The sequence below is a fragment of the Aspergillus aculeatus genome, assembly GCF_001890905.1.
Source record: "Aspergillus aculeatus ATCC 16872 unplaced genomic scaffold ASPACscaffold_4, whole genome shotgun sequence".
NCBI classification, from domain to species: domain Eukaryota; kingdom Fungi; phylum Ascomycota; class Eurotiomycetes; order Eurotiales; family Aspergillaceae; genus Aspergillus; species Aspergillus aculeatus.
Genome location: NW_017962979.1, coordinates 1,099,576 through 1,112,866, shown reverse-complemented (window position 1 = coordinate 1,112,866; position 13,291 = coordinate 1,099,576). Strand labels below are relative to the sequence as shown.

The window sequence follows — 13,291 nt, the reverse complement described above, 5'->3', positions numbered from 1 at the left end:
CAGCTTACTGGTGGGGCAGATTAACTCAAAGCTTGGAGGGAATATCCTTGCTTGCATTCCGGACTACACTAGCCTCACCCAACCAAAAAGTCCATCATGGCTACACTCTTGAAATGGGCCATGAAGCCGTTTCGGAGGGCCCTGTGCCCTCCCATTCGTTTCCCCACCAGCGGCTTCGACACTGCCCCTCCATCGGAAGTGCTTGAAGAGGAACGGTTCGAGCGTTTCAGACAGGGACGATACTACCCTGCGAATATTGGCGAGGTACTAAATTCCAAGTATCACATAATCGGTAGATTGGGTTTTAGACTACCTCAACGGTATGGAGTAAGTTTGTGTGGTTCTGCCTCTGCGAACTATAAAGTTACGCTGACCCACCCACCCAACCAGAGGTCATCAATATGTGTCACTCGAGATCTACACACGTGACGGAGATAATCAGGAAGAATTCCAAATCTATAAACACCTGAATCGGGGCAGTTCATGGCACCCTGGCCATGCTCACATACGAAGAGCTCTGGATGTCTTCACAATTCCCCGTTTGGGCGGTGACCCCCCATGCCTTGTGCAGAAACCGATGGGGGAAAGTTTTCGAGACCTACTATGTCGTAACCCCACTCATTGATTCACTGAAGATCTACTCAAAGCCGGTATTTTGCAGATTTTTCAGGCACTTGACTACCTGCACACAGAATGCAAGCTTGTTCACACTGGTAATGCACTCTTACAGCCTTGCCAAAAATCATCGTTCTGACATATGTTCGAATAGACATAAAAGCGACAACATCCTCCACGAGATAGAAGACTTCATCCACTTGCAAAGCTTCTCTGACGATCGTCAATGCAGGCAAATGGAAGCAAGACATAGTGATCCCGACGGGTGTCAGTTTAGAGCAGTCGGAAGAGTTCCTTGAAGGAAGGAATAAGGAGATGTTCTTGGCTTTCATGAAGGGATATTCCAGTGGCGGTCTGAGGATAAGAAGACAGCGAAGGAACTACTCCAGGATCAGATAGAGTATCATGGCTACACCGCTCGTTTCAATCTGCAGGAGAGGATGGAATGTAGAGAGGTAGCTTCGACAGTCTATGCTCTAATTACTCTAGCAGCGGCACCTCTCAGCCCAGATACTCTATATCAGACCTACCAAGCGAGATACTTCCTCAGCACCTCTACTACCTCCATCGAATCATCCGGAGAACCCCGAAACACCGTCAGGATATGTTGGTCCGGACGGACCAACACCGCCCGGCCCTGCACCAGCTGCATCAGCTCCAACCACTTTTCGCCTGCCTCTCCAGGCTGAAGATCGAAATCCCTGCCCCTTGCAACTAAATCAATCCTCAGTCCCGGCGGAAACATTGCCGTGGCCTCCTCAAGCACGCCCCTCCAAGCAACGGCGCACTCCCCATCCACAAACAGCGTAAACGCATCGAAAGCGCACAGGTCCAACACCGAGAAGCGCTTACGCTCCACCTCCTCCATCGACAACTCCCCCACATACGACGAATCGATGGGCCCCATCAGCCCACTAACAACAGGCTTCGAAGGCTCAATCCACGCGTGGGGAATTCGCGCCCCGGGCACACATTTTGCCTGGTAGACGGAAGCGCAGCCGGGCACGCGGGTATCCCCGTACACATACCCGATGTGCAGACCCAAGTTATCGAAATGCTCGCGCTGGCCCTCGATGCCTTCGTGTACCGCGCCGGCGCGTTCGGGGTCGGCGAGGGTGCGGTAGAGGTTCTCGCGCGCGACGTGCACGTCCGGATCGGTTGCGCCCAGCGTCTTCAGCAGGCGGAAGATCTGTTGGCCGTTTTTGACGCTCTGGGCTGCGTTGATGAGCGCGACGGGGTGGCGCTCGGATTCGTAGGTGTCAAGGAGGGAGGGGCTGGCGTGGCCGTGGTGGATGGCGGCGATTTTAAAGGCGAGGTTGTGGACGTCGCCCAGGCCGCTGTTCAGGCCTAGACCGCCGGTTGGGGGGAAGGAGTGGGCAGCGTCGCCGGCTCTAGGATGAGTTTAGCTGGGTACTTTTGGGGATGAGCGGGTTTGGAGGTTACTGACAGGAGTACGCGGTTGATGCGATAGGATTTGGCTACCTTCCGGCTGAGGATCCAGGGTCGGTAGCTCAGCACGTCGTAGGGGATGTGCGTGCCTATGGCGGCGTCGACGGTCTTGCGGCACAGGGACTCGTTCCACGATTCCACTGGGTACTTTTGGGACTATATTTGTCAGGTTAGACTCTCTTGATCGCACGCACGAAGGGTATTCGGACGTACATCAAAATTGCAGATTAGCACCTGATTGCCCCCGAGGTCATACCCAATGATGAAGCCCGACACCTCAGGATCCATCACCCAGTGCAGCATGCCCACCCTGTCCTGAACGATCGGGTAGAGGTTAGCGTTGATATGGATAGTCATCATCGTCTCGTCTAATTCTCAAGCGTCAGTCAGGCCGTCACAGAGGGAAGCTTCACAAACAAGAGTCCTCTCCCTCACTCTCCACCCCCAGAAACCGCCGAACAGCGCTCTTTGCTCCATCACAAGCGACCAGGTGTTTGCACTTGACATGGTATTCTCGCTGTGCAGCGCGATCCTCAATGGTTGCGATGACAGAGTCCCCAAGCTTGTTAGGTTTCAGCATGTAGCCTTTCACGATCTAATCACAATCCGGAGGTAAGAGACAACTTACATCCTCAAGCTTGACGAATGAATGATTCTTGCGCATCTCCACCAAGGGGTTCTTCACCAGCTGCTTCCGCACGTAGTCTTCAAAGTCCGGCTGCGGGATATTGTGGATCATCTAGCCTCAGCAATTAGCTTGTTGAACTCCTCGAGCTTGTGCTTCTGAGGCCTAGCATACCGTAGGCGTATCATCCAACACCCCCGGATCCATCCGCTCATAGGGCAACCGTCCCACCTGCTGCCCATTCAGATGTGTCACGAAGTTCACCCAAAAAGCATCCTGGCGGCCGGTGCCCAGACGACGGATCTCGTTCACGTCGAGGCCGAACTGGCGACATAGCTCGAGTGTTCTTGGGGACAAAGCGTGGGCTTTTGGGGCGTCGAGTCGTGTTGGGTAGCGTTCGCAGAGCAGGGATTCGACTTTGTTGATAAGGTGTTAGTTTAATCTTTTGTTCTTCCTACAGATAACTGACTGTCGGGATAGAGAAAAGAAAGAAAAGAAAAAGTACCTCCCAACTGAGCAAGTAAGTATGCCTGGAGTAGACCGCATGGGCCGCCTCCGACGATCAGGACGGGGACGTCGTCGGCGATCTCGTAGTCCTGTCTTGCTGGTGACATGTTGGTGTTTTCGAGGACCTTGAGTGTGAGGTTGTGGGTGGGTGGGCTGCTTACCTTTATGTACAGGCTGGGGACAAGGACTCGGGAAAGCTTGCAGGTTGTTAGCCAGTAAGTGGTTTGTTGTTTGTCCAGCCTGATGCTTGTAAGTAGTCCTTCCCCACTTCAGGTGGGAAAATGATGTGCGGGCCGCGGGGAAATAGCAGTCGCTTCCCCACTTGCCCCGCAGTCATAGTCAGTTTGAGGATTTCTCAAGCGTAACTTGTATGCCAGTGGTCGAGACGAGTTCCAAGTATGGTGGTGATATTGTTGTGCATTGTTAGGTTGATGTTAGTTCTAAAGTGGTCGAAGGAGGAAGAGTCACATATCTCGAAGTATCAGTAGGCGCTCACTTAGCCGTGCATGCAGAATCCAGAATTGAAGATCTCAGATGCGCAAGAGTTTGATTGGCCATTTAGATGTAATACATCACTCATTATCATCAAACTTATGAGAGAATATTGCGAGAACGAGATACTTAAATGTGTTTCCTCATGCCGCGACAACGTCACCGAAAGCTTTCCCCCTCCCTCACCTCTCATTGCCGTCATGGGGTCCATTCTCTATCATTGGGGTCATCTCCATCGTTAGCATAGCCTTCTCCATCATCTCCATCCTCCTCATCATCATCACTGTCAATGGCGTCGTTTTTCATCATGCTGCGGCGTAGCTTTCACCAACTCTATGCTCAGATCACGGCAGAAAGAGGCAGTAGCATCAAGAACATCCTTCAAGGTCGACTTACGCCCTCCCTCGCCTTTGTGCGCTGGCAAGCGAAGCAGGTTCTTGAGGGCAACTGACACAACCGTGTCTTGCAGCACCTGGTCACTCTCATCAAAGCAAGTATACATTTCCTTGATTGCGCGCATCAGTGAGGCTCTGTCCATGTCAACGCTGAGTGCCCTCGCAATAGCATCTCTGCAGGCTCTCCTGAGACCATCGGCCTCGAGGCGCTTGGCCAGTGCATAGAGCCGAGTAAAGAAGTAGATAGCGACCAAGGATAAATCTCGACCAGGCGCAGGACTCTTCGACTGAGTGCCCATGTTCTTGCTTTGGGTGTCCATGCGGCTTTCGGTTGCCAGTTTGCGCTTCTTGAGCATTGTGTTGCTAGATGGCTGCTTGGCGTGGTACACGTAAGACACTCCCCAGTGTAAATATCTGACCACATATTCGACCACCCGGGGATCATCTTGAAGCACCAGGGTGTAGCTCTTCTGTCCGAGGCTATCAGCTGGAAAGATATGGGCTGTACACTAGCAGAACTCTCACCGTCTTACTGCCCGAACCGTACTCACGCTTGATGAAAGCGGAATTTGAACAAGCTTCCAGAAGGGAAACGGAATACGCATATTGGCCGCATTCTATGGTCAGTTCAGGCGGACCTTGCTGGATACTTGTGCTAACCCTTTATGAGAGGAGTGTTCACCAACTTTCAACAAGAGAAGACTTACGTTTTCGCCTTTTCCATGATCATGTTTCGGAGATTTGATAGAGAGACAGCGGCAGGGTTGATGGCTTTCTTTTTTGAAGGCACCTCTGCATGGCTAGATGTAGGTACCTTTCTTTTAGTCATCTTGGTGGACACCAAATTGGTGACCTCTCTCCGGAGTTCTCCTTGATTTGACAAGAGGGTTAGCTCAGGAAATGGAGAAGATGAGAAGAAACGGGAGGAGTCAGGAACAAGACTTTTGGTTGGATCTGTAAAGTGGCCTAAAGGGGCGAACTCACTTTGCTGTGTTACCAACTTTGATCTGACATTCATCTGGTAGCCTATGCTTCAAGCTCACAGTGACATGCGACCATCTGTGTAGTGCGCTACTTAAACTTAACTGCAACGAGGTCAATTCTCTTGCGTGTATGTAACGCATAGATTTCATCTGGGACATAAGGCGGCTATTTTTCCAAGACCCATAAAACGTGTAAGATGTTGCCCAGCCGGGGTCGGAGATTGGGTATTGTGTAAGAATATGTGAAGCCGAATCTCCTCGTAGTCTACCTACAGGCTTGAAAGTTACATAATCTCTGGGATTGTAGAGATCTTGATAGATTGAACTCTACTTTTGACTGAGCAGCTCAATGGCACTTGGGTGGTCATGAGCTAAAATCACTCCTATGCTCCTGCTCACAGCCCCGATACAATTTCTCCTCAAAATGTGTCTCCCATAGCACCACCCGCCTTGGGGCTGAGTGAAGTTCGACTCAAGCAAGACTTCTTTTCAACATTACCAACTACGTGCTTTCAGAGCGCCAAAACTTAGTGAGTGGAGAAGATTCCGGGAGACATCACTATTGTATGTCTTGCTGCTGACAGATTCACTGTCTTCACTTGTACAACACCACTATACCACCTGCCTTGCATTTGAGAGCTCAACTGGAACTTGATGTTGCCGTTGGGTTTACACCATATGCCACCACACCACATTTCCATGATCATATCATCCAACCTCTCTGAATCATCCAAACGAGCAGCATATTCAGCATTTGGACTACGCCGAAGTTCAGGGAATATTCCTCGCAAGACCTCAGTCTGGTAACCACCAAACAGCGTCTACTTCAACACTAGAGTACCATATGGTATTTTACCACCTCGTCATAGGGCTGTAAATACTAGCCAATACACATGTTTCAGTCAGTGGATGACAAATACACCACCGCGCCAAGCATGGAGCCTACAAAACGGACCCTTGCGCTTCTCATTGGCCACGCCACGACTTAAGGTGCAGACCGGTCACGGAATTTCTGATGGGCCGGGGCGCCCGGTGGGCTTATTTGCGCTTAGTGGGAGGGTGGTGGTGCGTCATGGGCTTCACTCCCTATAGTCGGGCTTATTATATGGAGCCTAGAACGTTTGCATGGAATGATCTAGCTTAGAGGATATAGGTAGTGTGGTTTGCGGAGAATGACGCAGGTCGCGGAAGAGATCTAACACCACATCGCAAAGAAGGATCCTACGCTGTACTGTACATACATTGGACAATTACAATCTTTTCCTCCCACAAAAGAGGGTAAGGCCATCACAAATACCGCAAGAGCAACTTCTCCCCCCTCCGCGCCCGCCACCGATTCGTACTAGCCAACAACTCGGCGCACCCGCGCACCACCCATGGCCATTTCCGCAGAAAGTCCTCGGTGATTTCCCAGTTGCCGGGGTCGGACGGCTCCCCCCACACCAGCAGACTGTACGTCTGCGTGGGCGAGTCCCAGAACCCCATGATATCCAGACACAGCTCCTCGTCGTCGAAGCGGTCGGCCATGGCGACGAGGTTGTCGCGCAGCCGCGGCAGGGGGAAGAAGTCCAGCCACGGGTGGTGCGGGACGGTCTGCTGGAGTTTCGTGGGGCGCAGGTGCAGCGGCAGCGCGGTCGGGTCGAGGGCGCTGTGTGGCTGCAGGGTCGTGAAGGGGGAGAGGGCGTCGTCGTGCATCCACTCGGCGCCAGTGCCCATGCCCAGGGTGGCCATGTTGGTGGCGAAGGCGCGGTAGACGTTCATGCGGCTGAGCGTCAGTAGGTGGTCGAGGGTCGGGGAGCCGTGGATGTAGGAGGCGTAGGCGACGCGGGTGAAGTCGGTGAGGAGGGTTTGGAGGTGTCGTTGCGTGGTCAGGTCGGTGCAGGGTTTGCGGTCGGGGCGCGGGCTGGTGGTCGTGCTCGTGCTGCTGCGGATTTGCGATTGGGGTGGTGGTCGTGTTGAGAAGGAGAAGGAGGATGTGGATGATGATGCAGATGTGGAAGGAGATGTGGAGGGACTCGTGATCGAGTTGGGGGAGGAGATCGATGGTGAGAGGACCGTGATCATCTGTTCGTCGCTGCTGCTCATGGGTTCCTCCGTTTTGACCGTTCTTCGTATTACCTGATTCGGTGGTTGAGTCTGGGTTTGCCGCGTTGCTTGTTTGCGTTTCCCTAGAGGAGTACTGTCAGTCATGAGATAGTGAGTTTACTTGATAAGTGAGCAGCTCACGGTAGGCCCGCTGGTTTAGACGATTCTGTCGTCGCCGTCGTTCTTTGCGATCTCCCATGCCGGCCCAGTCATCCTCAGGGTCCACCTCAGAACTGGCCGTAACAATCGAGATAGCAGCGCGAGTGCGCTCTTCCTTCACCAGATGCATTTCCGATTCCGATCCCATCCAGTTGGACAGGTATGAAGTAAGTATCCTCAACTGTGACGGTTTGATGGTAGGGTGTGGAAATCGAACCCGCGATAGTGCAACAATGCAATGGCTGATTTAAGGTTAGTGAAAGATAAGAAGTTCAGAAGAAGGAACCAGGATTGAAGTCTAACCCAGGCTGGATCCGCCCGGGGGTTTTATGGGAGGAGGAAACCGGAGCTAAATTTAACCCCGTTGGCTCTCCACCCCCCCGTTTCGTCCTGTCATTACCATCATTACCAGCCAGTCTCATTTCTTGTCATTATAATGAACTTGAGTAGTATATACAGCTTGCAACATCACGCCACGCCAATGAACCCAGTCAATTTATACACCTTTCCTCTCCTTTCCCCAAATCATCTCTTCCAGCACTGCTTTCTCCCCACTGTTCTGCACCAGATTTCGAAATACACCCCCTTCAATAGCCATCAGCTCCTGTGGTGTACCGAATTCGGCTGCCTTGCCCGCGTCCAGAACCAGGATTTTATCGAAATCAGCAACGGTGCTGAGGCGATGCGCAATGACTAGAAGAGATGTCGCATTTCGTCCGAATTCCTCCCGGATTGACCGTTGAATTAAGGCCTCGGTTTCCATATCTACGGCGGAAGTTGCCTCGTCCAGAACCATAATTTTAGGCTGGGAGACAATGGCTCGAGCAAGACAGAGAAGCTGTCTCTGCCCTTGGGAAAGGTTGAGACCACCCTCAGAGACCATCGATGAGAGTGAAGCAAAGAAGTTCACTGTCTTGAGAGGGCCTGTGGTCGAAGAGGCAGACGAGGATGGTAATGTGCTGCTGTCACTGAAGGGCTCGTGGCTGGAATGTGAGGCCAAAGTCAGGGTATCCTCGAACGAGACGAGGTGTACTCGCTCTAGCGCGTTGTAGAGCTCTATATCAGTGTGTTCGTGGAATGGATCTAAATTTGACCGCAAGGTGCCCGAAAAGAGCACGGGGTCCTGTGGAATGATAGCAAGACGGCTCCGCAGAGCCTGGAGCTTGATCTGTGAGATGTCTAGACCATCAACAAAAATTCGACCACGCCGAGCCTCTAAGAAGCGGAACAACGCCAAAGTTAGCGAGGATTTTCCAGCCCCGGTACGTCCTACTACCCCCAAGCGTTGGTTGTGCTCCAGGCTGAAGTTGAGCCCGCTAAGCACTGGAGGTAGATCGGGCGCATATCCCACCACCAGGTCTTCCACTTCTACTCTTCCACGAGTAGGCCAAGCGGCAGGTGGCTCTACACCACCTTGGTCTTCCATGTCGATACCAGAGTATTCCAACACGCGCTCTGTGGAGTTCATATCTGTCTCCACATTTGCGTAGAAGCGCAAGCCCATGGCCACGGCATAATTATACTGTAGCGCGAAGCTCATTGCAAAGCCCGCCAGAGCAGGCGTGATGTGGGGAATGTACACAACTAGCGCCGCTGTGATCGTTGACAGAAGGGCGCCTGCAATACTCATCCGGATACCAAGCCAGCGATCCAGGAGCCAAAGGTACCAAGCTGTCTGTGCGTGTCGGTCAATTCGAGCGTACATGTCTTTGATGTATACCTCTGTCTTGTGGAAGGCACGAATGGTTCCAAGTCCGACCAAGGTAGATCCAAAACGCTCCAAAACCGGGCTTTTTGAGGTGCTTTCCAATCGTTTGATCTCTCGCATGCCAACCAGATATATCCTCGACAGCTGAAAGCAAAGAGCCAGCAGAATACAAGCGAACACCAGGAGAAGAGGTGAGACTAACAGTCCGGCAGCGAGAATACCTACCAGCTCCAAGATTTTGTAAACAAGGTGGCCAATGTCGTATCCAAGCCTCCAGTCAAGGATGTTGATGTCAGATGTGAACCGGTTGAGAATGCGACCAATGGGCACGGTATCCAGCCACCGCAGGGGAGACCTGAGGACGGTATACAGTAGATCATTAAATAGTTGACGGGAGGATTCCAGCGAAGCGAATGCGAGAGCTAATGTGCGAATCGTGCCCACAATACATGCAGCGACAGAAAAGCCAATATACACGGTCAGATAGAACATCAAATCCTCGTCGGCTTCGAGTGTCCACACTTCGCTGTTGGTGTGGTCACGAACACGGGCAAGATTCGGTGCATCAGACGATGGGGTGGACGCATTTGTCCAGACGCTGACCCACCAGGACTAGTATTGTTAGCTAGCTATCAAGAACCAGGATTTTGTGAGTTATCAGAGATGTCCATACCCGACCGACTAGAAGAGCCATGAAAGCGCTGTACGCCAGGAAGACCACTGTCCAAAGACGGAGACAGTTCCCCTTGGTCAGATACGCAACGTAGACTTTGGTAGAAACAGCCCCCCTCTCACGCTTCTCATCTTCAGTGAATCTCCTGAGGGTGTGAATGCTGGTGGCCGTCGAGAGACGCGAGTTCGTAGATTTGCGCGAGTTCGTGGACACACGCTTCGATGAGACTTTGGGTCCCTGCACCTCGGTTGGGGTTTCAGGCACTGTTGTTTCCGCAGTCTGATCCAGAAAGTCGGCCAGATTTTGGGCTGCGGCCAATTCCTCCTTCGTACCGGCGTGGATCATGATTCCATCCGCAAGAAGAACACAATAATCTGTCCGAGGCAGGCAAAGACCCACATGGTGGGTGACGAGAATCCGAGTTCTATTCTGACCAAGTTCTCCTGTCAAGGCACGCTCATAAAGGTGACGTCCTGTTTCGGCATCAAGCGCGCTGAATATATCATCCATAATCAGTATTCCTGCTCGCGAGTACAGAGCACGCGCGAATGATATGCGCCACCGCTGGCCGCCGCTAAGATTGATTCCATTGGCACCAATATCGGTATAGTCACCATCAGGTAGCATATCTATATCCTTCTGTAATGCAACAGCACGGAGGACTTTGCGGTACCGGTAGCGATCGTAAGGAAGGCCAAAAAGAATGTTATCCTTGATTGTCGCATTCTCCATCCATGGATTCTGGGCCACATAAGCCACAGCTGTGTCAATAATCCAGTCATGACGTGTTGCTCTCTCATCAAATCGTTCAGCAGACGGGGGGCTGTGCGGAATGGCCACCATTCCACCCAAGACATCGCATTCCCCTAGGATTGAGGCCAAAAGCAAGCTCTTTCCGGAGCCAGTCTTGCCAGCAATGACACTCAATCCTTTGGGCGGAAATCGAATGTTAAGGTTGCGAAGGCAAAATCGCTCTTCATCTTCCCAATCAGATTGCTCGTCTTCGTCATCCTGTGCCGGCCATGCAATCGTGGCGTTGTCGAACGATATCTCGTCGACATCGGATGTATAGGGAGCTTTTTCTGCCGAGTTCAAGTATTGATCAATGCGGGAAGCACTAATCTTAGCCTCCATTGCTTTGGACATTAGATCAGGCAAGCTCGCCAAAGCAGATTCTAAGGATCCAAAGACAGCAAGTGCAGTGAATGCTACCGACGCAGACAATTCGCCATGGGTCAGCGCGTACACAGTCAAAGACACTGCAGATAATAAGAGCGGTCCCATAATCCAGACAGAAACCATGCCAGTGGTGTATAGGGATGTCTTCCATAGGTACTTGAGCTCGATACGGCGTTTTTCTGACACTCGATCCTGCCATTGCTGTTCCAGAGCTGAAAACTTGATTTGTCGTATCCCATGTAGAACTTCCGCTACCACACTCATTCGTTTGTCGCTAGCGTTCATAAAATCTTGCTGGGCTGCCGAATATTTCTTGGTCAAGTGGGTGTTCATCGGTGTCACCAGAACGGCCGCAACACCACCAGCCAGTAAACTTCTCCATCCGATCAATTGAACCAGAAAGGCAGACGCCATGACCAGTCGAAGAATGCAAGATGGAATCAGGTAGTTATACATGACAAAGTCAGCGATGCGCTTGGAGTCCACGGTAGCTAGATTGATAACAGTTTGGCGGCTTCCTTGTTGCTCCAACGCTTCTGTCTCTTCAGCGTCATCATCATTTTCGTTTTGTTCACTGTAGTAGCTTAGTTGTTTCACGTCCTTGCACCGCAATGATTTGGCAAACACTAGAGCTGAGATTCCTTCGTAAATCGGAATCCATAACTGAGAATAAATGATCCACCATAACCATGATTCAATGCTGGAAGACAGAACTAGGACTACTCCCAGCCCAAGAACCCAGACCCATGTGGGGTTTGCGTCACCTAGAGAAGAATAACGATCCTCGAGTGACTTTAGGATCCCAAACAAAGCTACCTGAGGTCCAAATCCAAGCAGACATTGAATTATGCTTAGCGTGCCTTGTAGCATGAGAGGCCTGACATGTCCCAGTATAAGCGCCTTCCACAGCTCCCGAGAGTTGCGCATTCTTTCAAGCCGTGCATGAAGAGTTTGAGCGCGAGCGCTTAATGGCAATTTTGGGAGGTCATCCAGCTCCAAGGTCTTGTTCGTCGCCACAAATCGCAAGAGACCGTTGACCCAGCTAAACGTTATTCTGCCAAAAATGCTCACACTCTTTTCTTGGTCTACCACCTGTCCTTGGTGGTATACGTTGGGACGCCTGGGTATCAAGACGCAGAAGAAGCCTCGTAAACACGCCAGGCCAATCTGGCTCATCATGAGACTCGTGGACAAGCGGCCAAGTTCATCAAACTCTCCAGAGCGCCAGAGAAGCGCAAGATTCACACATGGCATCATTATCATCGCACAGCTAGCCGCAGACGCGTACATTCCGAGAATATATCGTTTGATTGGTGCCGATTCGAGGAAGAAACTGGCGGCTTGTAGACAAAGTACCATCTATTAATTGTTAGATCAGACTCGAGCTACGCTAGTGAAGTCAATGAGTGCGCTGATAGTGGTAGAGGACGTACCCATCCCCCCATCTGCAACCAGAAGGGAATAACATATTGGCGTTGACCCGATTCAATTGAAATGATAGCCTGCGACAATGATACCCCAAACCCAATGACCGATAAGAGTACTATAGCGACTCGCTGCCACGAAGCTGAGAATGCTTCCAGTGACCCTTGTGTGGCTTCTCCGTCCTCATCTTGATAACTCGACAGACCGAAGAGCGGCGTCTCAGACGTGTCTGGTAAATCGGATGCACAATCGATCTTCGGTTCTTGAAAGCGACGGATTATCGTGAGCAAAGCTGGTACCGTACAAACAGTTATTAGCGAAACACCCAAGGCGTTAATCACGATGGACACCATTTCGCGACTGAATGTCATCCCGCATGGAACCTCAGCACCTCGGTAGGTGCGAATTTGTCGACAAAGGTGAGGGGATAGGTGCGACAGAAAGACAAGAAGGCAGACTAGAGTAAACGCGTAGAAGTCGGTTCCTGGCTAATGGCAAGGGTGCTGCAGGGCTTGCATACCACCTGCATTCCTGCCGCGTTCCCTTGCTTGCGATATCAAGGAAGGCAGTAATGCTTCCAGTAAATACTTTGAATACAACAACATTCAAGAAAGGACTAGGCTAGTCCTCAGAAAAAGCCTTCAGTCCAAAGCTCACAAGATCCGCTTTGATCAGGTGGGAGGTTGTTACTGTTCTTCTGCCAGACGACGGTGCACATTGTAACACTTGAGCTCGCCATTGATTCCACATCACCCTACAAACAGGTTTCCAAGGTCGAGTATAGAACGATTGATTGTATTCATGTCGCATTTAGTACTAGCTTGTCATGGTTGGCTCGATAAACTTGATGCTGGTTGTAGGTAAGTTATCGTATACAATTGGTCGCACGAGAGCATCATTTTGCGGAGGGAGCAAGGCAATGTGTATTTTCCAGCAAGATTATAGGATATTATGAGATCGTAGCCATGTAACAGACTCATTAGTGGCCCTAGAAGA

The 13,291-nt window shown here is 51.3% G+C and overlaps 4 protein-coding genes across 4 annotated transcripts; all 4 read right to left on the bottom strand.

The window, feature by feature from the left end:
- Positions 1-912: 912 nt before the first annotated feature.
- On the bottom strand, positions 913-3,316 carry ASPACDRAFT_1854192 (uncharacterized protein). Its single transcript, XM_020197370.1, has 7 exons — positions 3,195-3,316; positions 2,864-3,105; positions 2,693-2,803; positions 2,482-2,626; positions 2,278-2,432; positions 2,063-2,220; positions 913-2,006 (listed from the first exon to the last, which is right to left on the bottom strand). Exons 1-7 carry the CDS (start codon positions 3,301-3,303, stop codon positions 1,142-1,144), a joined length of 1,785 nt encoding a protein of 594 aa, XP_020058544.1. The 5' UTR covers positions 3,304-3,316; the 3' UTR covers positions 913-1,141.
- Positions 3,317-3,974: 658 nt separating this feature from the next.
- On the bottom strand, positions 3,975-4,688 carry ASPACDRAFT_41023 (uncharacterized protein; the record flags this gene model as incomplete). The annotated part of the gene is made up of 2 exons (XM_020200868.1): positions 3,975-4,553; positions 4,635-4,688. The coding sequence occupies 2 exons, from the start codon at positions 4,686-4,688 to the stop codon at positions 3,975-3,977; spliced, it is 633 nt and encodes a 210-aa protein (XP_020058543.1).
- Positions 4,689-6,094: 1,406 nt separating this feature from the next.
- On the bottom strand, positions 6,095-7,589 carry ASPACDRAFT_114902 (DUF3425 domain-containing protein). Its single transcript, XM_020195851.1, has 2 exons — positions 7,293-7,589; positions 6,095-7,234 (listed from the first exon to the last, which is right to left on the bottom strand). Exons 1-2 carry the CDS (start codon positions 7,438-7,440, stop codon positions 6,354-6,356), a joined length of 1,029 nt encoding a protein of 342 aa, XP_020058542.1. The 5' UTR covers positions 7,441-7,589; the 3' UTR covers positions 6,095-6,353.
- Positions 7,590-7,806: 217 nt separating this feature from the next.
- ASPACDRAFT_25385 (uncharacterized protein) lies at positions 7,807-12,666 on the bottom strand (the record flags this gene model as incomplete). The annotated part of the gene is made up of 3 exons (XM_020199328.1): positions 7,807-9,630; positions 9,692-12,229; positions 12,304-12,666. 3 exons carry the CDS (start codon positions 12,664-12,666, stop codon positions 7,807-7,809), a joined length of 4,725 nt encoding a protein of 1,574 aa, XP_020058541.1.
- Between the last annotated feature and the right edge of the window lie 625 nt (positions 12,667-13,291).